Genomic DNA, 23,471 nt, shown 5'->3' with positions numbered 1-23,471 from the left:
TTAGTGATGCCGTTTGGACTATGTAATAGGGATGTGAATCGTTTTTTAACGATTAAAATTATCGTCCAATAATTTTAATATCGTCTTAAATCGTTATAGAACATGATACAATAGAAATTCTAACGATTTATCGTTAAATATCGTTAAATCGTGTTAGTGCGCACTAACGGGAGTTCGTGCGCACTAACTCGAGTTCGTGCGCACTAACTCGAGTTAGTGCGCACTAACTGAAAATGATACAAATTGACACTTTCCAGGTCAGTAAAGGTCAGTTAGGAATGAATATGTGTTCCTATTGGCTGGCTGCCCTCTTATCTATTGATGTTAACCAGGTTCCCACTGAGGTGATGGTTGGGGGGATGGGAAATGGAAATGGAAACTCAGGAACACTAACAGAAAATGATACAAATTATTGACACTATCCAGGTCAGTAAAGGTCAGTTAGGAATGAATATGTATTCCTATTGGCTGGCTGCCCTCTTATCTATTGATGTTACCAAGCTTCCAACTGAGGTGATGGTTGGGGGGATGGGAAATGAAAACTGTTGGTAGTTGACAAAAAAAGTAATGTGATCAGTCAATATGACTAGAACCTGTGCCCTATTCCTGTTACCAGGGGTGTTGTGATCTTCCTGCACTCAGTGCCCTATCCCTGATACCAGTCTGAGACAGCTCCCTCCCTGCATTACTAGTGAGAGGCTGGCTTCACAGACAGGGGGGAGCTGCCTGACCCTCACTCCTGACTTCCCCCATGTCCCAGCTAGTGAATGGTGTGTGGGTGAGGGGGGGGGGGGGGGGAGGATGGGGAAGTCTGAGACAGCTCCCTCCCTGCATTACTAGTGAGAGGCTGGCTTCACCGACAGGGGGGAGCTGCCTGACCCTTACTCCTGACTTCCCCATGTCCCAGCTAGTGAATGGTGTGTGGGTGAGGGGGGGGGGAGGATGGTGAAGTCTGAGACAGCTCCCTCCCTGCATTACTAGTGAGAGGCTGGCTTCACAGACAGGGGGGAGCTGCCTGACCCTCACTCCTGACTTCCCCCATGTCCCAGCTAGTGAATGGTGTGTGGGTGAGGGGGGGGGGGAGGATGGTGAAGTCTGAGACAGCTCCCTCCCTGCATTACTAGTGAGAGGCTGGCTTCACAGACAGGGGGGAGCTGCCTGACCCTCACTCCTCCGGGGTATTGTGATCTTCCTGCACACAGTGCCCTATCCCTGATACCAGGGGTGTTGTGATCTTCCTGCATGCAGTGCCCTATCCCTATTAATACCAGGAGTGTTGTGATCTTCCTGCACGCAGTGCCCTATCCCTAATACCAGGGGTGTTGTGATCTTCCTGCACACAGTGCCCTATTCCTGATACCAGGAGTGTTGTGATCTTCCTGCATGCAGTGCCCTATCCCTGATACCGGGATGTGTGCAAGAAGATCCCAACACCCCCGGTATCAGGAATAGGGCACTGTGTGCAGGAAGATCACAACACCCCTGGTATTAGGGATAGGGCACTGTGTGCAGGAAGATCACAACACTCCTGGTATTAATAGGGATAGGGCACTGTGTGCAGGAAGATCACAACACTCCTGGTATTAATAGGGATAGGGCACTGTGTGCAGGAAGATCACAACACCCCTGGTGCCAGGGTTAGGGCACTGTGTGCAGGAAGATCACAACACTCCTGGTATTAATAGGGATAGGGCACTGTGTGCAGGAAGATCACAACACCCCTGGTGCCAGGGTTAGGGCACTGTGTGCAGGAAGATCACAACACTCCTGGTATTAATAGGGATAGGGCACTGTGTGCAGGAAGATCACAACAACCCTGGTGCCAGGGTTAGGGCACTGTGTGCAGGAAGATCACAACACTCCTGGTATTAATAGGGATAGGGCACTGTGTGCAGGAAGATCACAACACTCCTGGTGCCAGGGTTAGGGCACTGTGTGCAGGAAGATCACAACACCCCTGGTGCCAGGGTTAGGGCACTGTGTGCAGGAAGATCACAACACTCCTGGTATTAATAGGGATAGGGCACTGTGTGCAGGAAGATCACAACACTCCTGGTATTAATAGGGATAGGGCACTGTGTGCAGGAAGATCACAACACTCCTGGTATTAATAAGGATAGGGCACTGTGTGCAGGAAGATCACAACACCCCTCGTGCCAGGGTTAGGGCACTGTGTGCAGGAAGATCACAACACTCCTGGTATTAATAGGGATAGGGCACTGTGTGCAGGAAGATCACAACACCCCTGGTGCCAGGGTTAGGGCACTGTGTGCAGGAAGATCACAACACCCCTGGTGCCAGGGTTAGGGCACTGTGTGCAGGAAGATCACAACACTCCTGGTATTAATAGGGATAGGGCACTGTGTGCAGGAAGATCACAACACCCCTGGTGCCAGGGTTAGGGCACTGTGTGCAGGAAGATCACAACACTCCTGGTATTAATAGGGATAGGGCACTGTGTGCAGGAAGATCACAACACCCCTGGTGCCAGGGTTAGGGCACTGTGTGCAGGAAGATCACAACACTCCTGGTATTAATAGGGATAGGGCACGTCATTGTGTATCTGGACGACATCTTAATTTTTTCTAAAAATGAAACTTAACATCGGATTCATGTCAAACAAGTCCTTCAACGACTGCGGGAGAACAGATTGTATGCAAAATTGGAGAAATGCCTCTTTCATCAGCAGCAATTACCCTTCTTACGTTATATTGTATCTCGTGCAGGCCTACGCATGGACCCTGATAAACTTAAAGCCATTCTGGATTGGCCTCAACCAGTGGGACTAAAAGCTCTGCAGCGATTTTTGGGGTTTTCCAATTACTATCGCCAATTTATTTCCGGATACTCCACTTTAGTAGCTCCACTGACTGCCCTAACCAAGAAGGGAGCTCAAAATCATAGTTGGCCTCCTGAAGCGATCCAGGCCTTCCAACTCTTAAAGAAAGAGTTTGTTAAAGACCCATGTTTACAACGCCCTAACCCAGAGAAACCATTCATTTTGGAGGTTGACGCTTCTGCCCTAGGAGTTGGGGCGGTCATTTTACAACCGTCCGAGTCAGGAAAATTAGCTACCTGTGCATATTTTTCCAGGAAGTTCTCCCCTGCGGAAAAGAATTATACCATTGGGGAACGGGAACGTTTGGCAATTAAAAGAACACTTAAAGAATGGCGACATCTCTTGGAGGGGGCTAAATTTACCATTGACATCTATACGGATCATAAAAATCTGGCCTACTTGTCTTTTGCTCAACGCCTAAATCCACATCAAGCTCGTTGGGCACTCTTTTTTAGCAGATTCTACTTTAAGTTACATTTTCGACCCTCTGAGAGGAATGTTCGTGCCGATGCATTATCACGAAGTTTTATTTCCGATGACATTCCTGAATCACCCCGACATATAATCGATCCGGCCCACATAATAGTGGCAGCGACCCTCACGGTCCCGGTGGGGAAAACAGTGGTACCCAGACGTTCCAGACAAAAAGTGCTACGCTGGGCCCATGATTCTTTATTTGCCGGACACCCCGGCAGACTTGGGACTATGAGCCTCGTGTCCCGTCATTATTGGTGGCCACAGTGGGCGGCTAACGTCAAGAAGTATGTGGATTCTTGTCCTACTTGTGCGGCTCAAAAGTCGCCTAGACAAATACAGAGTGGACTTTTGCAACCTCTTCCGATTCCAGACTGGCCATGGAATCACATCGCAACAGATTTTATTATAGATCTCCCTCTCTCAGAGGGCAATTCAGTAATTTGGGTTGTCATTGATCGTTTTTCTTCTCAGATGGCACACTTCGTTCCCTTACCGGGATTGCCGCCCGCACCAGAATTGGGTCGATTATTTCTTCAGCACATCTTCCGAATCCATGGTCTACCTTCTAGTATTGTATCAGACAGAGGAGTCCAGTTTACGGCACGATATTGGAAGGATCCTTGTAAAAAGTTTGGAATAGACCTTAACTTTTCTTCCACTTATCATCCCCAATCCAACGGATTAACTGAACGAACAAATCAAACACTCAAAACATTTTCACGTTATGTTAATCAACGTCAGGACGACTGGGCGTCTTTACAACCCTGGGCTGAGCTCTGACATAATAATCATGTTCACCAGGCTTCTAGCTCATCACCCTTTTTCTTGGTCTTTGGAAGACACCCTAGACTTCCACTTCCCATCCCGACTTCTTCTGCCTGTCCGGCAGTAGAACAATTGTTCATTCCATGACGACTTTTTGCTGGCCACTATGACGAGTGGCCAGCAAAATGAAGAACCAAACAGACAAGAGGAGAAGACTGGAACTCCTGCTAAAATTTGGAGACCTGGTGGGGCTGAGCACACGGAATCTCAAATTACGTACTCCTTCCCTAAAATTTGCACCTCGATTTGTCGGAGCCTTTCCTATCAACAGGCAAATTAGTAAGGTATCCTTTAAACTCCGTCTGCCTCCTACTTTGCACATTTACTATGTGTTTCACATCTCCCTACTAAAACCTGCAATCTTATCCTGGCCCGCAAGAAAGTTTAAACAGACAACTCTAGCGGTCCTGCCCGATGGGTCTCAATAAAAATAAAAATAAATAAAATAAATATGAAGTCAAAGAGATCCTGGATGTCAGAAGATCAAGGGGGACATTACAATCTTTAATCTCTTGGAAGAATTATGGCCCGGAGAATTCCAAGGAGCCAGTCCATAATATACAGGCTCCTCGTTTAATCCGGGAGTTTCATAATCGATTTCCAGGGAAACCTCAGCCTAGGAACAAGAGATAGGGCCTTTGCGGGGGAGGTACTGTTACCTCGCGATGAACTGGGGCAGCAAGGGCGCCAGGTTCCAGGTCTCTTTGGCGGTGTTTTCCGGCAGAAGCGAGGGCCGACGCTATTTGGCCACAAGTTCCGCCCCCCACAACGCATCAGACTTTAACCCGGAAGTTAATGATGGATGACTGTCAGAGGCACTAATCTTTCCCCTTGCACAAATGCAAAGGGAAAATTGGATAACAAAACTCAACTAAAGAGGTCACAAAAGGAGTCCAGGAACAGCAGTAAACTGGAAAGCTATGAGCACAAATGCTCATAGTTTGGGCAATAAAATCCCAGATTTGCAGGCCTTAATGGTGGAGGCATTGTTGCTATCACAGAAATGTGGTTTACGTAATCTCATGACAGGGATATGGCAATACCAGGCTATAACTTAAGGAAGGACAGATAGGATAGAAAAGGGGGAGGAGTGGCTCTTTATGTCAGAAACAATATCCACATCAAAACGAACATCATAAATAGTAGCTGTATTTTTTGAATATGATACCTCATATCAAATCGGAGCCACTCTATATTTGTCAGAGGGTACTCACTTCAAAAGGTGTCAAGTATATAACGTTACCCAACTCTGAAGGGTGGTTTAACGCAAAAAAGACCTTTTTTATAATCACTGGTATCAACATTCAGATTTTATATACTTTGCAATTTTTTTTGGAAATTTTCTACTAGAATGTATAAGAAGACAGATCACTTATCATTGGTTATGCGCTTGGCGTAGAGAGGTGACAGCTCGGCATGAACCCGACACGTACGTGTTTCGTGGACTTCTTCAGGGGTAAAAGTTTGCATCTGAGCTGCAAGGAAGATGGGGCAATGAAGAAGCACTAAAAAAAAGATGGGGCATCCATTTTTATTGGAGTGGTTTACAGACCTCCAAACCAAAAGGAAGAACTGGACAGAGATCTGATTGAAGACATCCAAAAGATAGGAAATAAGGGAGAAGTGGTGATCGTTGGAGACTTTAATATGCCAGATGTAGACTGGAGAATCCCATCTGCAGAATCTAATAATAGTAGAGTAATAGTGGATGCCCTGCAAATAGCTTGGTTCAAACAAATGGTAATGGAACCCACGAGAGAAGGAGCTATACTTGACTTAGTGCTCACCAATGGAGATAATGTCTCTGATGTCCAGGTGAGCGCCCACCTCAGCAGCAGTGATCATCAAACGGTATGGTTTAATATCACAAAAAGGATACGGAAAAGAAGCACAAAGACCCAAGTTTTACAGTTCAAAAACACAGACTTTGATGAAATGGGGAAGTACCTGGAGGAAGAACTAAAAGGCTGGGAGAATGAGAGAGATGTGGATCAACAGTGGACCAATCTAAAAGGAGCAGTTACCAAGGCAACTAATCTATATGTTAGAACAGTGGTTCTCAACCTTTTTTCTGTCGGGACACACCTGACAGATGGTTCTCACATGCGTGACACACTGACCCATGATCGTCACGGGGCTAGATGTAAAAGTACAGTTTGCATCCACGGGAACCCCCCTGACCCACAATAATGGATGTAAAGCAAAATTATGACATTCCCCATACAACTCACCCTACAAAAAAGATATTCTGGTTATGGTGTCATCGCAGTAACAGCAACTCAAACGCCTTCTACTTCCAGGCTCAATAGCCCTACTTATGAAAAGACAGCAGTTTACCACCAATGCATGTCCTCTTGAGAAAACACAACAAATAAGACTGATACAAACGCTTACATGCTAGTAAAATATCTCATCTCGGTAACACACACAGAACCGACCTAACATACTCCTAGGATCTGTAGTAATGCACATAAACTAATCCGCACACAGTTACACCTCTATTATGGAATACACTCAAACAGGAGCAACCCTATCTATGAAAAGGCAACACTACAAATATTAAATCAGGCCCTAAATTAGGAAAACAGAACTTGCAAGCAATATTAAATCAGGCCCTTATTAGGAAAACAGAACTTGCAAGCAGCTATAGATCCCCATACAGAAATAATTGTAAAACTATACTAATAAGCAGAATAAATGTTTCAAAACAGCTATGAACAGAATAACATCCAACAATTAAAAACTCATAAAAACTATTAAAAATTCTCCAAACACCAATTAAATAATTAAAATGGCAGTCAATCAAGAAAAATAAACTTAAAAAGCCACCTTTACTTACCCCCTCCAGCAGCTCTCCTACTCCTCTTCCATGTAGGCCATAGCACATAGCAGAAGCAGCAGTAGAGGCTAAGCGCTATACTCATGGTCCTCTTCCTTAGTCCCATGTCTCTCACACACACACCATACTAGTCATGCCCCATGACCAGTTTCTGTCTCTCACACACCAATCATCTCCCAAACAGTCTTTGACACACACACCAGTCACCTTCCTGAACAGTTTCTCTCATGCCATACACACACACACACACACACACAGGCTTCCCACTCCTGTGTTCTACTTACATATACGGGCTTATCACTCTCATAATCACTTTCTCTGTCTCACACACACACACACTCACCTGTCTCTCACTCCCATGCTTGTTCTCTCCACATGCACAGGCTTCTCATTCCCATAATCACTTTCTTTCTCTCACAGAGACACACAAACACACACCAGTCACCTGATCTCTCTCATCCATACACACACACACAGGCTTCCCACTCCCATGTTCTCTTTCAGATACACAGGCTTCTCACTCCCATGCTGTGTCTCACACACACCCAGGTTTCTCACTCCCATGCTCACTCTTCACATGCACAGGCTTCTCATTCCCATAATCACTTTCTTTCTCTCTCTCACACACACACACAACACACCAGTCACCTGATCTCTCTCATGCATACACACACACACAGGCTTCCCATTTCCATGTTCTGTCTTACATATACAGGCTTCTCCGTCCCATGCTGTGTCTCACACACACCCAGGTTTCTCACTCCCATGCTCACTCTTCACATGCACAGGCTTCTCATTCCCATAATCACTTTCTCTCTGTTACACACACATACAAACACACACACACCAGTCTCTCTCTCATTTCCATGCTCGCTCTCCACTGCACAGGCTTCTCATTCCCTGAATCACATTCTCTCACATTCACACACACCAGTCTCTTTCTCTCACACACACAGTCACCTTACCAACCAGTCTCTTGCTCATGCATGCACACACACACAGGCTTCCCTCTCCCATGCTCTCTCTCACATAATCAGGCTTCTCACTCCCATGCTCACTCTCTTCACATGCACAGGCTTCTCATTCCCATATTCACTTTCTCTCTGTTACACACACACACACACGTCTCTCTCTCATTTCCATGCTCGCTCTCCATGTGCACAGGCTTCTCATTCCCTGAATCACATTCTTTCTCTCATACTGACACACACACCAGTCTCTTTCTCTCACACACACAGTCACCTTACCAACCAGTCTCTCGCTCATGCATGCACACACACACACAGGCTTCCCTCTCCCATGCTCTCTCTCACATAATCAGGCTTCTCACTCCCATGCTTTTTCACACACACCCCCACAATACCAGGCTTCTTACTCCCATGCTTTCTCACATACCCAGATTTCTCACTTCTCACCTAGATAGGATTTTAGACAGTGCTGGGGAGGAGCCGGCTGTCGTGGTACACGTGGGCACCAACGACATAGGAAAATGTGGGAGGGAGGTTCTGGAAGCCAAATTTAGGCTCTTAGGTAGAAAGATTAAATCCAGAACCTCCAGGGTAGCATTCTCTGAAATGCTCCCTGTTCCACGCGCAGGTCACCAGAGGCAGGCAGAGCTCCGGAGTCTCAATGCGTGGATGAGACGATGGTGCAAGGAAGAGGGATTCAGTTTTGTTAGGAACTGGGGAACCTTTTGGGGAAGGGGGAGTCTCTTCTGAAGGGATGGGCTCCACCTTAACCAGGGTGGAACCAGACTGCTGGCACTAACCTTTAAAAAGGAGATAGAGCAGCTTTTAAACTAGAACAAAGGGGAAAGCCGACAGTCGCTCAGCAGCGCATGGTTCGGAGAGATGTATCTTTAAAGGATACTAATGATGCATTAGAATTAGGGCATCCCGACAGTGAGGTTCCAATAATTAGAAAAGTAGTCCAAGTGCCTGTAACTAAAAACTCACCTGAGCTAAAAAATTCTAACTTATCCCTATCAATTAAAAAGCAGAATAAAAATACAAACAAAAAACAAACTTTGAAATGTTTGTATGCTAATGCCAGAAGTCTAAGAAGTAAGATGGGAGAATTAGAATGTATAGCAGTAAATGATCTCTATTTCATCAATTTTACAACTGAAAAATCAGAAAAATTCTTTTCCACTTGTCCACTAATTATGACCTCATATAGGCATTATTTCGGAGCCTTCTTTTGAATGGCATGTTATCCTCATGGCACAGAGTCGCACAGTTTCTTCAATCTATATCGCTTGAACAAGCTAAGTAACATTATTACTATGAAAAACAAGGATTAAGAAAAAGTTTATGGATTTTATCAAGATGAATAAGCATATATAAAAAAAATTAAAAAAATGGTGTTGGATGACCTATGATTATATATTGAGTGGTAGTGCGAGATATACTACTTGCTAAGCAGCACACTCATTCAAAAGAAGGCTCCGAAATAATGCCTATATGAGGTCATAATTAGTGGACAAGTGGAAAAGAATTTTTCTGATTTTTCAGTTGTAAAATTGATGAAGAAATAGAGGTGATTTTGGTCCTTTAATATATGAGATCACTTATTGACTGAACCCTCCAAAAGAAATAATTAGAGAATTTCTGTCATTAGCAGTAAATGATGACATAGACTTAATTGGCATCTCAGAGACATGGTGGAAAGAGGATAACCAATGGGACAGTGTTATACCGGGGTACAAATTATATCGCAATGACAGAGAGGGGCAGTCGGGAGGAGGTGTGGCGCTTTATGTCCGGGATGGCATAGAGTCCAACAGGATAAACATCCTGCATGAGAGTAAATACAAAATTGAATCTTTATGGGTAGAAATCCCTTGTGTATCAGGGAAGACTACAGTGATAGGGGTATACTACCGTCCACCTGGTCAAGATGGTGAGATGGACAGTGAAATGCTAAGAGAAATTAGGGAAGCTAACCAAATTGGTAGTGCAGTAATAATGGGAGACTTCAATAACCCCAATATAGACTGGGTAAATGTATCATCGGGTCACGCTAGAGAAATAACGTTCCTGGATGGAATAAATGATAGCTTTATGGAGCAATTGGTTCAGGAACAGACGAGAGAGGGAGCAATTTTAGATCTAATTCTCAGTGGAGCACAGGACTTGGTGAGAGAGGTAACGGTGGTGGGGCCGCTTGGCAATAGTGATCATAATATGATCAAATTTGATTTAATGACTGGAAAAGGAACAGTGTGCAAATCCAAGGCTCTCGTGCTAAACTTTCAAAAGGGAAACTTTGATAAAATGAGAAAAATTGTTAGAAAAAAACTGAAAGGAGCAGCTACAAAAGTAAAAAATGTCCAAGAGGCGTGGTCATTGTTAAAAAATACCATTCTAGAAGCACAGTCCAGATGTATTCCACACATTAAGAAAGGTGGAAAGAAGGCAAAACGATTACCGGCATGGTTAAAAGGGGAGGTGAAAGAAGCAATTTAGGCAAAAGATCTTCATTCATAAATTGGAAGAAGGATCCAACAGAAGAAAATAGGATAAAGCATAAACATTGGCAAGTTAAATGTAAGACATTGATAAGACAGGCTAAGAGAGAATTTGAAAAGAAGTTGGCTGTAGAGGCAAAAACTCACAGTAACTTTTTTAAATATATCCGAAGCAGAAAGCCTGTGAGGGAGTCAGTTGGACCGTTAGATGATCGGAGCTGGCTGCGTTGGTAATACACTGAGCAGCATATCCAGCCACTCCAGGAGAAGCGCAAGCACCACTGGAGTTGGCTCTTGCGGAAGTGGTGGTCCTGGTGGAACCGGAGGCTTCATGCCCTGCAGGGCCCGGCTGACCGCCAACTGCACGCGCCTAACTCCTCCTCAAAATCTCCTGAGGATAGAATGGCCTGAGGAGGTGGCTGCAGAAAAATCGGAGTGATCTCCGAGTCACGGGGCGACACCGAACCCTCCACTGGCACCGGTGGAGGCTCCTGAGAGTCCTCGAAACGACTGGTGGGAATTGCTTCCTCTGCACGAGACTGCTTCGGGGGAGAAACTGATGCATTTGATGCCTTCCCGTGGTCTGATTTGGAGGAAGATGAGTGGTCTCCCCCGATGCTTACCTCTGACTTTACCTGGAACCGATGATGGCGGAGAAGAGCCTGACCTAGACCGGGAAGACACTGAACATGCTCGGTCCCCTGTTTCTACCTCGGGTTCAAGGAATGGCAGCGGAGGCAACACAGAGGGGGTTGATGCTGGGAGTTCCTTCCCCTGTGGAATAAAAGTCCCAGAAGCTGACAACGGATCTGATTTCTTGGAGCCGAACAGCTTTTCCATCTTGTCTAACCATGCCTGACGAGCCTTGGGTGTCATCTGGACACAAAGATCACAACCAGGGACATCATGCGATGCCTTCAGGCAATGAACACCGACCTCGGGGAATTTGTGATGGACTATCTGGGGACACTGGCGAAAGCCAGATGAAGCTATGACAAAAAGGAATGCGGTGTGCACAGGGCTGGTGCAAGGGGATTGGGGGCCCTAGGCACCTTCAGCCTTGCACCGCCCCTCCCAGCCCTGTTCGCAGCCCTGACTCCAGGGGCAGGGACCACATGCCACTACTCCCCCACCCTCCCCCTCCACCCCAAAAAAAACCTCACAAAACACCTGGTCCAGCGGGGAGCTCGGGAGTGATCTACCGCTGCCGGGTCGTCGGCTGCCAGTAATCAAAATGGCGCCGGTGGCCTTCAGCCCCTACCATGTGACAGGGGCTACAGGTGCCATTGGTTGGCCCCTGTCACGTGGTAGGGGCTAAAGGCCAACGGCGCCATTTTGGTTAGAGTTAGCCGAGGCCCCAGGAGTGGCAGATCACTCCCGGGGCCTCCGCTGGACCACCAGGGGGGCGTCAGAAGCAGGATGAGGCAGGGGCTGGGCAGAATTTTGCCCTTTCAAAATTCTGCTGCCTGAAGTGGCTGCGAGCGGCGGCAGCACCCCCTAAATATCGGCACCCTAGGCACAGGCCTAGCTCACCTAGTGGTTCCTCCGGCCCTGGGCGTGCGGTCGATGGCTGGTGGCTACCAGGAGGCTACACCGTCAGTGATAGATTGTGAGTACCCAAAAAATACTTACCGAAAGCTGACAAGGGAAAAACCGCAAAAATGCAGAGGGACCTGACGCAATGCTAGATGATGAAAACCTTGAAAATTTCAAGAAACAAGCATGAGCTCCATGACTGTGAGGCTTAAGCTTCGTGGAGAGAGACTGAAGTGGGACCCTGCGTGGATGCGTGGTTAGCAGCATGCTGGCATGCTCAGTGTGTCTGTCAAAGTTTCTAGAAACTTTAACAAAGATTTTCCATGCTGGGCTCCATCTGATGATGTCACCCATGTGTGAGGACTACCATCCTCCTTATCCTTGAAGAAAGGTACTTTTCTTATTGCTCTGGCACAATAGCACATTGAGAAGTTAATACCAAGATGTTCATGTAGCTTTACATTTAGAATAACGGCACTGATTTTTCTCTTAACATGGAAAATCTTGCATTGCAATTTTTTTCATTTAGCAAATTTCTATACAAAGCTCCTAGCTCAGCAGCCAGTTGCATGATCTGCACATATAGTCATATTGGTATTGCAAGGCAGGCTAACTCCACAAATTGATCTCTATATTTACATACATCTCTCTACCTCAGGGCTTCCCAAACCTGTCCTAGTAACCTCACAGTTGGGCTTTCAGGATATTTATAATGAGTATGCATGAAATAAATGTACATATAGTGAGTCTCCAAGATATGCAAATTTATCTCATGCATATTCATTGTGGATATCCTGAAAGCCCAACTGGCCATGGGGTCTCCAGGTCAGGTTTGGAAAGCCATGCTCTACCCTCCATATATATATAACTAGACTAATTTATGGGGCTAGGAAGGAATGCACAGGCATATACACTTATGTAGTAAGTAGTACTATGAAACTAGAGAAAAATATTTTGTGATATAGTTAATAGAGCTATGCATTCATGTGAAATGTAATGGAAAATTTTAAGAAAATTTCCCATGTAGTTTCAATTTGTTTTAAAAATGAAAGAAAAAAAATGTTTGGTTAAAAAAAACCCAAAACAAAACTGGACACAGCCAGCAGCCACTCACCCTGACCAAAAATCCTGCTTTTACACACTCAAAAAAAAAAAAAAAAAAAAAAAAAAGCATACCTTTCCCTCTCCAGCCATATATTACTCTATTCATGAGTCCTCCATGGGCAGGAGTGAAACCCCCATTGTTCCTGCCCCGGTTTTCAAAATGGCCTTGGGCCAACTGTGGCCATTTTGAAAACCAGGACAGGTGGGGCAGGAGCAACTGAGGATTGTTCCTGCCCATGGAAGATCCTTAATAAGATGTGATGCGGTTGGGCTTCCCTGGGCCAAAAAACCGAGCCCAGCATGAGGGCCTGTCCAGAGCTAGACAGGCACAGACATCTTTCCTGTTTAAAAGTGCAGGAGCTAGGAAGCTCCCATCCAGGCCTCACTTATCCTGTTCCCAAGTCCTCTTCAAAAAGGGTGGAAGTGATGCCCACTCACTTTGCCTGAGTTCCAGTGGTTTAACAATGACACTATCCACCTGGAGGATGTGCTGACATCATTTGGATGTACAGTCATATAAATGGGAAGGATTTGGCCCTGGGAAGGTCAAGCCAAGGTTGCCGGAGGCCTGGTTTTTTTTTTTTTCATGATTAATGCTTTTTCGGTTTGGCAGTCATATCAAACCAGAAAAAAAGACAAAACAAAAAACCGAAACCCCTTGAAACGAAAAAACAAACCAAAACAAAAACTGGAGGCTGCACATCCCTAATAAATCCAAAAAAGCAAACTGGAAACTGATCCAATACTGCAGTAGCGACCAAAAGAAAAAGCCTGACTCAGGCCGAGTTTTGCTCATTTGAGCTGCTTCAGGTCACTGAATGCTGTCACAGTTTTTGTCAATTTTTCGTTAATTGTGTATAATGTTTTTGAATATTTTTATTTGATTTTATATTATTTCATATGATTTAATTATGTATGGTGTATATGTTTTTATATGTCTTTATATGAGATATCTGTTTTGTTCTGATAGCCCCTGAAGCAGCTCAAATGAGCGAAAGGCGGCCTGATACAGGCTTTTTATGATATTTTGTGCAGAATAAAGAATTCCTGGTGTTCACCAGTCCTCTTGTCTTTTCATCCCTAATAAGTTACCCATATTGCCCCATCTGACAGGCCTGGTTATGTCTTAACAGGTAAGAAAATAGCTGGTTAATTCCACTAACCCACTCACATACAACAACAAAAAATATAGGGAAAGTATTAAAAATAAAAACATATTATATGTCCCTGTGAGATGTCACATATATGGTCTTAACAGGCCCATGTATGTGCATCACAAAGGGACATCCAGATAGAGATGGTCTGAGAGATGACAAATTAAGTCTTAGACCTTACTGAACTGCATTCTCTGCAACAGTTACAGCTTGATTCCAAATGTGTATGGATCAGTGCTTATTCAGGGGTCACTGGAGACATTTCCTGTTTCTCAAAATCCTATGTTCAAATTTATAATTATTAGCTCAAGAACATTCTTTGTATATTCTCATATATATTCTCTACAATTTAACTGTATATATTATACTAGATTTCCCTGATTTCTGACATATTAGACAACACTGATATTTCTACCTTTTTTGGCATATAGATTTTTCAGAATCAGTTCTCATTTTCATTTGATCTTAATCTAATATTCCTTTCTTAAAAAAGCTTTTGTAAACAGATCATGTGATCTTAGGCTATTCCTATAGTGTCAAATATTTTCAATCATAATCATGGAGGTTTATTCAACATGAATGATCTTAAACCACATAACATGTACGAATGCATCTCAAATCCCAAATTATTAAGATGACTCTCACAATAATAAAATTAAGATCTTTTAATTTAAAAATAAAAGCTAAAAATTTGAAAAATAATGAAAATCATTAATTTCCTAATGTCTGAAGAGCATGAACAACATTTCATAGTTGACTACAAAAAGTAAAGGAAAAAATTAAAATAGCAAAACAAAACAAAAGAATTGTAGCTGAGGTGGTTTATTTGGTCACTTACTCAGGCCTTTTGAACCCATGTCGTCAGGGGTCTCCTGTAGAATAGTCCCCAGAAAGCAAGCAATAAAAAGATAATCACAAAGAAATAATTGTCAGTAATATATAAAATAGGTGCTACGATAAGAGAGAGTTCCAAGAGCGCTTCAGGTATGGTATCTGAAGATCAACAAAAATGTGCTTGTAAATCAGAGATGGCAAAGTTCTGAAAGTGCCAGTAGCTTAAGTGTAACCAACTAGGTTGCATTAGAGAAGCTCATAGCATTTTACCAAGGCAAAGCTGTGGTCTGAGCAAAAATAAAATCTATTTATTTTTGGGAAAATAAAAAACAGGAGTACAACAAAAAAATGACTCCTCCTTAAGACAGTATGAAAAAGAATAAGTATTTTTAACAGAATAATCTCCAACAAAATATACACAAAAAAGCTGGTTACAATGGGCTACAAGCCTTGAATAAATATTTCATACTACTGTGCATCTCTCTGTAAGTGCGGACTGCAAGACAACCCTGAGAGTTTACTGCTAGTTCCAACAGAAAAGTCCCTTTTAACAATTCACCCTAGCAAGCAATATCTTGCATTACACAAACAGAAAAGGTGCACTGTAACAGCATATAAACCAGTTTGACTTGTTAATACTAATGAGTCATTTATCGGCATTCATATTAGTTTGCATTCCATGGACCTGTTGCAGCTCTTGAAACTGTCTCCATGGTAACACCCTACTGCAAACTTGTAGGTCGCCTAGTTTGTGTTTCACATTTTGCCCATTAGGTGGCACATACTTACGGTCAACATCACTGGTTTCCTGCTCACTCTGGTCCTTGTTCTTGTAGAAGGGAAATTTTCGGGAAAAGAGGTTCTTTTTACGCTTGTCATTGAATGACTGCTGAAGAAGAAAAGGAGGGGCAAAACAAAGGGATGTCTAATGTCTGTGTGTACAAACACTCAGCCCTAGCAGCTTGGTGAAAGCTGACTCTTTGTTACTACATTATGCAGTCTATATTTTAATTAATGCAATAATTTTGTTGAGGCATAAAATACTACTATTCATTTTTTGGAAATGTAATAAGCAACTTCATGTATTATTCAAAATTTGAATGTTTGAATTTTATTTTCTAAAAAAGGGGCTTCACATAGTGGTATTTCCAAGGCTCTGAATATGCTTGGTGTAAGATTACAAATTTCTAGGTGTTTTATACAATTCAGTGTTCTAATTCTAGCCAGCTAGGAAGCTATTTCCCTCTGTATTTAACTAATGTAAAATACCCATAGGCACAGTAACTGCTCTTGGGGCTTTAGATTTTCATAATGTTCAATTATTATACAATTAATCAAATTATTTGTTCTAATAATGGTTTTGAAGTTTAAATTTGTAATGATTTAAACTGTATAGGTTTAAACTCCTAGGTGCTTTATTCAGCAGAAATGTAATATTCTGTGATTTTAGTTTAGGAATTCATGAAGATCTATACTATCTGGCTATCCCAGAGATTAATATGAATGTTAAATTCCAAATTATCTGATCTTATTTTTATTGTTCTTTATAACCAGATCAGATCACTAAGAACATGTCTCCTGTTTCCCCTGTCACCAAAGTATGTTTTATTAGACTTTGGTGAGGAAGGAAGCCAGGTTTAAGAAAACTGCACTATCTTTATTTCTTTATACAGCATATATTAAAGTCAGTTACAGATCAAAATTTTACCTTTTATGTGATGACAGATGCAGAAAAAAGACAGGGGGTTTAGTATTCATCATAAAGATTGCTTCAGCATCATCTGATACTAGCAGAAGCATATTCTTTTTACTTAGATTTGATAAGAAACATTTAGGAACAATTAAGTATTGTAATCTGATTTTTGTAGTTAGAATTTGTTAACTTTTTATTCCAGGTAGAACATGGAGACTAATACTGTTTTCCCAAGCCCTTCTATGCTTGGATTAAATATTTCAGCATTCCATTCTAAATTAATCTTGTTCCACTCCTTGTTCTATTTACACTGGCAAACTAAAAGATTTAATTAGGTTTTTTGTTATGTTCATATGTAATACTGGCATTCACTCTCTAAATTCATTCATATATATCTAATCCAGTATTAACGGCTGTTGAATGAACAATCTTGGAGTGAAACTACCTCACTGAGTAGAACTTGTTGCTCTAGGACTTGTCAATAATTTGCTGTTCAATCAGTTGAGCAGAAGCATTAGCAAGTCTAATGAAGAATGTGTATTCACTACCATGTTAGAGGGGTGTATGAAAACGGCATGCTAACCAGTTTTAAGAACAATGGCTATTACAAAGATGAGGGAATGCCAGCTGGGTTCCAACAGAGTCACTATTTATACAAGTTCACTTTTGGGTAGTGTACATTCTAGTGATACTGTTATATACACAGTCCCAACAAGTAGCTTAACAAACAAGTAGCTAACCAAATTGGTAGTGCAGTAATAATGGGAGACTTCAGTTACCATTAACCAGAAACGTGGTATCACACTCTTTTTTTGTAAATGCTATACCTTTTTTTTTTTTTTAAACTTTTTGCAACTTAATATAAACACATTAGTGATGAATTAGGGACCATCATACCACCCACTATGCTGCAAGTTTACACTTGTATTTTGCACTTTAATGGGTCTTCTTTAATCATAAGTCCAATATTTGAAACAAAAATTTATTTTATACTTTTTGATTTTTACTTAAAACTTGAGAGATGTTACTTCCCTTAATTGATGTCTGAGTCAGTGGTTCGACGTGTGCATTTCGCGAGCCGCTGCTTCAGGGACGTGTTCTGGCTGAGTCACTTAGCCCGGCGCTCCCATAACTTCATGGAGTGCTGCTGTGGGCGACTAAATTTTGTAAATGAATTTATGGAGGTCCCTCATAACTTCAGACCCAACACCATTTTCCTATCTCGGCATGTAAGCATGGCTGCTTACATGCCGAGATAGGAAAATGGCACTGGGTCTGAAGTTATGAGGGACCTCCAAAAATTCATTTACAAAATTTAGTCGCTCACAGCAGCACTCCATGAAGTGATGTGAGGAGCGCCGGGCTAAGTGAGTCAGCGGCTCGCGAAATGCACGCATCGAACCACTGACTCTGGCTTCAATTAAGGGAAGTAATATCTCTCAAGTTTTATGAAAAAATCAAAAAGTATAAAACAAATTTTTGTTTCAAATATTGGACTTCCTGGACCTATGATAAAAGAAGACCCATTAAAGTGCAAAATACAAGTGTAAACTTGCAGCACAGTGGGTGGTATGATGGTCCCTAATTCATCAATAATGTGTTTATATTAAGTTGCAAAACGTTTTAAAAAAAGGTATAGCATTTACAAAAAAAAGAGTGTGATACCAAGTTTCTGGTTAATGTTTATGCAAATCGTGGGTTCGTACATAAAGAGATGTTTCTTCTATTTAGACTTCAATTACCCCAATATTGACTGGGTAAATGTATTATCAGGCCACACAACAGAGATATAGTTCCTGGATGGAATAAATGATAGCTTTATGGAGCAATTTGTTCAGGAACCGACGAGAGAGGGAGCAATTTTAGATCTAATTCTCAGTGGAGCACAGGATTTGGTGAGAGAGGTAACAGTGGTGGGGCTGCTTGGCAATAGTGATCATAATATGATCAAAATTGAATTAATGACGGGAAGGGGGACAGTAAGCAAATCCACGGCTCTCGTGCTAAACTTTCAAAAGGGAAACTTTGATAAAATGAGAAAAATAGTTAGAAAAATACTGAAAGGAGCAGCTACAAAAGTAAAAAGTGTGCATGAGGCATGGTTATTGTTAAAAAATACCATCCTAGAAGCACAGTCCAGATGTATTCAACACATTAAGAAAGGTGGAAAGAAGGCAAAACAATTCCCGGCATGGTTAAAAGGGGAGGTGAAAGAAGTTATTTTAGCCAAAAGATCTTCACTCAAAAATTGGAAGAAGGATCCAACAGAAGAAAATAGGATAATGCATAAACGTTGGCAAGTTAAATGTAAGACATTGATAAGACAGGCTAAGAGAGAATTTGAAAAGAAGTTGGCCGTAGAGGCAAAAACTCACAGTAAAAACTTTAAAAAATATATCCGAAGCAGAAAGCCTGTGAGGGAGTCAGTTGAAGCGTTAGATGATTGAGGGGTTAAAGGGGCACTTAGAGAAGATAAGGCCATTGCGGAAAGATTAAATGATTTCTTTGCTTCGGTGTTTACTGAAGAGGATGTTGGGGAAGTACCCGTACTGGAGAAGGTTTTCATGGGTAATGATTCAGATGGACTGAACCAAATCACGGTGAACCTAGAAGATGTGGTAGACCTGATTGACAAACTGAAGAGTAGTAAATCACCTGGACCGGATGGTATAGTTCTGAAGGAACTAAAAAATGAAATTTCAGACCTATTAGTAACAATTTGTAAACTATCATTAAAATCATCCATTGTACCTGAAGACTGGAGGATAGCTAATGTAACCCCAATATTTAAAAAGGGCTCCAGGGGCAATCCGGGAAACTACAGACCGGTTAGCCTGACTTCAGTGCCAGGCAAAATAGTGGAAAGTGTTCTAAACATCAAAATCACAGAACATATAGAAAGACATGGTTTAATGGAACAAAGTCAGCATGGCTTTACCCAAGGCAAGTCTTGCCTCACAAATCTGCTTCACTTTTTTGAAGGAATTAATAAACATGTGGATAAAGGTGAACCGGTAGATATAGTATACTTGGATTTTCAGAAGGCGTTTGACAAAGTTCCTCATGAGAGGCTTCTAGGAAAAGTAAAAAGTCATGGGATAGGTGGCGATGTCCTTTCGTGGCTTACAAACTGGCTAAAAGACAGGAAACAGAGAGTAGGATTAAATGGACAATTTTCTCAGTGGAAAGTAGGCAGTGGAGTGCCTCACGGATCTGTATTAGGACCCTTACTTTTCAATATATTTATAAATGATCTGGAAAGAAATACGACGAGTGAGGTAATCAAATTTGCAGATGATACAAAATTGTTCAGAGTAGTTAAATCACAAGCAGATTGTGATAAATTGCAGGAAGACCTTGTGAGACTGGAAAATTGGGCATCAAAATGGCAGATGAAATTTAATGTGGATAAGTGCAAGGTGATGCATATAGGGAAAAATAACCCATGCCATAGTTACACAATGTTAGGTTCCATATTAGGTGCTACTACCCAAGAAAGAGATCTAGGCGTCATAGTGGATAACACATTGAAATAGTCAGTTCAATGTGCTGTGGCAGTCAAAAAAGCAAACAGAATGTTGGGAATTATTAGAAAGGGAATGGTGAATAAAACAGAAAATGTCATAATGCCTCTGCATCGCTCCATGGTGAGACCACACCTTGAATACTGTGTACAATTCCGGTCGCCGCATCTCAAAACAGATATAATTGCGATGGAGAAGGTACAGAGAAGGGCTACCAAAATGATAAGGGGAATGGAACAGCTCCCCTATGAGGAAAGACTAAAGAGGTTAGGCCTTTTCAGCTTGGAGAGAGGTCTAGAACGAGTAGATGTGAATCGGTTATTTACGCTTTCGGATAATAGAAAGAATAGGGGGCACTCCATGAAGTTAGCATGTGGCACATTTAAAACTAATTGGAGAAAGTTCTTTTTCACTCAACGCACAATTAAACTCTGGAATTTGTTGCCAGAGGATGTGGTTAGTGCAGTTAGTATAGCTGTGTTTAAAAAAGGATTGGATAAGTTCTTAGAGGAGAAGTCCATTACCTGCTATTAATTAAGTTGACTTAGAAATTAGCCACTGCTATTACTAGCAATGGTAACATGGGATAGACTTAGTTTTTGGGTACTTGCCAGGTTCTTACCACTGTTGGAAACAGGATGCTGGGCTTGATGGACTTGATGGACCCTTGGTCTGAGCCAGTATGGCATGTTCTTATGTTCTTACTTGCATTAGTTATTTTAAGTAATTCTGTCCCTATCCATCTATTCTATTTTTCTGCACCAGTCAATGTTGTTATATACAATCATGTCTCTTGCTCAAAGCAAAAGCAATAAGAGTTTAGAAAGTTCACAAGCAGCTCTCTCTCTCTCCTCCATGGTTTTTTTTTTTTGGAGTAGATGCAAAGGCTGATGAAAGTCAAAATGAATGATATTCCAAATATATAAAAGTGTTATAATAATTCTGCTGAATACTGTCCTTATTATAAACCCTACTGAAATGATGGCAAAGAAATAGCATTACCTTCACTAAATTATAGCAGCATAATATGAACAATTCTGAAATGGATGACTGCAGAACAAGTTCCTTCTAAGCATTACTTTAGCTAGAGTATTTGCTGTAATAAGGAAAATGTTGCTGTGGTCCTATTATTGTATAATATGAGGATGAAACTGAACTATACTTATTAATTCTAAAATTCCATGTGTGTAGGCCATCTCAAAATTTGAAGTATGAGAAATTTAAATAATTTATACACTGCATGCATAATGGTCAGAGTCAGTTCCATAGCAAATGACAACAACAAAAAAAAACAAAAACAAAAACGAGAAATACGGATTTAAAAAGTGCTAATGTTCAGATTAATTAAAAAAAAGTTTAAAGAGAAGGCAAAAGCTTATATACTGTAGTTGGTTTTCAATACCTTATTAATACAGGTCAGACAGACATGCTGGTTAGAGAGCTAGTAACCCAATTAAATTTACACCAAAGCTTTTTGTAGAAGAAGCCTGCTTAAAATGGATAGGCCACATAGCAGCAATAGCCCACTGTACATAAAAGCAGTTCAAACAAAAAGATGCTCTTTGTGTCTAAGACCATGCTAGGTTCAGTTTCTCTACTTAATCAGAAAAAAAAGAAGAAATGTTGTATTTCCTTCATTTTTTCATCCCCAATTCCATTCCTTAGCAACATTGACAGACACTGAGATTTTCTGCTAGTCAAAGGCTACAAGGGAAGCCTTCCTTGAGGCTGAACCAATCAGCATCCTGTCTATAAGGACCATTTCTTAACTGTAAGAAAGCCCCTCTTCACCTCAACACACCACTTTAGTGACATGTCTGCCAGCCCCAGTGTGAAAGTATTTAGCACCAACATGGATTTTCATTTTAATGGTTTTCATCCATCAGCTGTGTGCTTAAGGTTGCAACTATATTTCATTACTGACTAACATGGGTCTATGATTTGTAGAATTCAATATTTTTTTTCTCATTAAAGCAGTGCATTAATAGGTGATGCAAAATTAGATGAATAAGCCTCTTAGATACACAGAAAAAAAATATAAGCATAATCGGATCATTAAAAAAAGCTGCTCAAGCAAAGATTAATGTATTGTATGGGGATTATTAGTAGAGTAAATGGAAGAAAATGTTACCAAAGGAAAGGGAATGCAGTTCTTTATCAATGGCAAGCGTATTTTGGTTTTTCACTCTATTTCATGCATATTTTTGGTGCTTTGTTAGTACACAGTGACTGTGTACAAATTTGGTTATTCGTCAGACTTGAATACATAGTTAATTCAGTTAACTTTACAGTTTTGCGCTAGACAACTTACAACATGCAATTAACTTGTGAGACAAAGAATACAGTGCATTAACATTTCACATTTATCTCCTATGCATGTCAAAAAAAATCTGCTATAAGATACTCATCCTTTCATTATCATTTTCTCTAAGCCAGTATAGGAACATGGCAGAATACTGCTCAGCTGCATTATGACCACATACGGAACACACCACTTTATTTTGCAGAAAAATATTCTCAGTATGTTAAAATTTGCTGCAGTGGGGAAAAGGGAAGTACAATAGATATATGTGTGTGTTTGAAATGAGCAAAATCTTGTGTTATCTTCTTTCCTAACAGCTCTGACACAACCAGTCCTTCCTCCTTGGAAAGGCATGTTCTATGAGCACTTTGCAAATAGCTAAGTAGGAGAAAGTATGGAGAAACTGTGTTTGTGAGTAAACCAACACTGAAACACTGTTTTGTAGATTATCTTTATATTTTAAAAAGCAGAGTTGCTTACCTGTAACAGGTGTTCTCCCAGGACAGCAGGATGTAGTCCTCACATGTGGGTGACATCACTGGACAGAGCCCTATCAAGGAAAACTTTTCTGTCAAAGTTTCTAGAACTTTTGACTGGCACACTGAGCATGCCATAATCTCTGTAGCCACAGGGGTCTCCCTTCAGTCTCGTTTATAACAAAAGGTGCAAGCGAAAAAATAAAATAATAAAATGTTTTGGACCCAACTCTGCGGGGTGGCGGGTAGGTTTCATGAGGACTACATCCTGCTGTCCTGGGAGAATACCTGTTATAGGTAAGCAACTCTGCTTTCTCCCAGGACAAGCAGGATGATAGTCCTCACATGTGGGTGATTAGCAAGCTACAGGCTGACTCATATTTGTTTGGACCAACAGTG

General features: G+C 41.7%; 1 protein-coding gene across 17 annotated transcripts in view; it reads right to left on the bottom strand.

Annotated features, from left to right (window-relative positions):
* The window catches only part of DLG1 (discs large MAGUK scaffold protein 1), an 890,153-nt gene that overhangs the window by 159,623 nt on the left and 707,059 nt on the right, over window positions 1–23,471 (bottom strand). For 7 of the 17 annotated variants that reach the window (XM_029615884.1, XM_029615888.1, XM_029615885.1 and 4 more), the window contains one exon: window positions 15,867–15,966. In XM_029615884.1, the coding sequence (XP_029471744.1) occupies window positions 15,867–15,966 (100 nt within the window). Of the gene's footprint in view, window positions 1–15,081; window positions 15,116–15,866; window positions 15,967–23,471 lie in introns of all 17 variants that reach the window. The other 10 variants (XM_029615886.1, XM_029615889.1, XM_029615887.1 and 7 more) reach the window with 2 other exon arrangements.

Source organism: Rhinatrema bivittatum, chromosome 9 (assembly GCF_901001135.1).
Source record: "Rhinatrema bivittatum chromosome 9, aRhiBiv1.1, whole genome shotgun sequence".
NCBI lineage: Eukaryota > Metazoa > Chordata > Amphibia > Gymnophiona > Rhinatrematidae > Rhinatrema > Rhinatrema bivittatum.
This window is presented reverse-complemented; position numbering and strand designations above follow the sequence as displayed.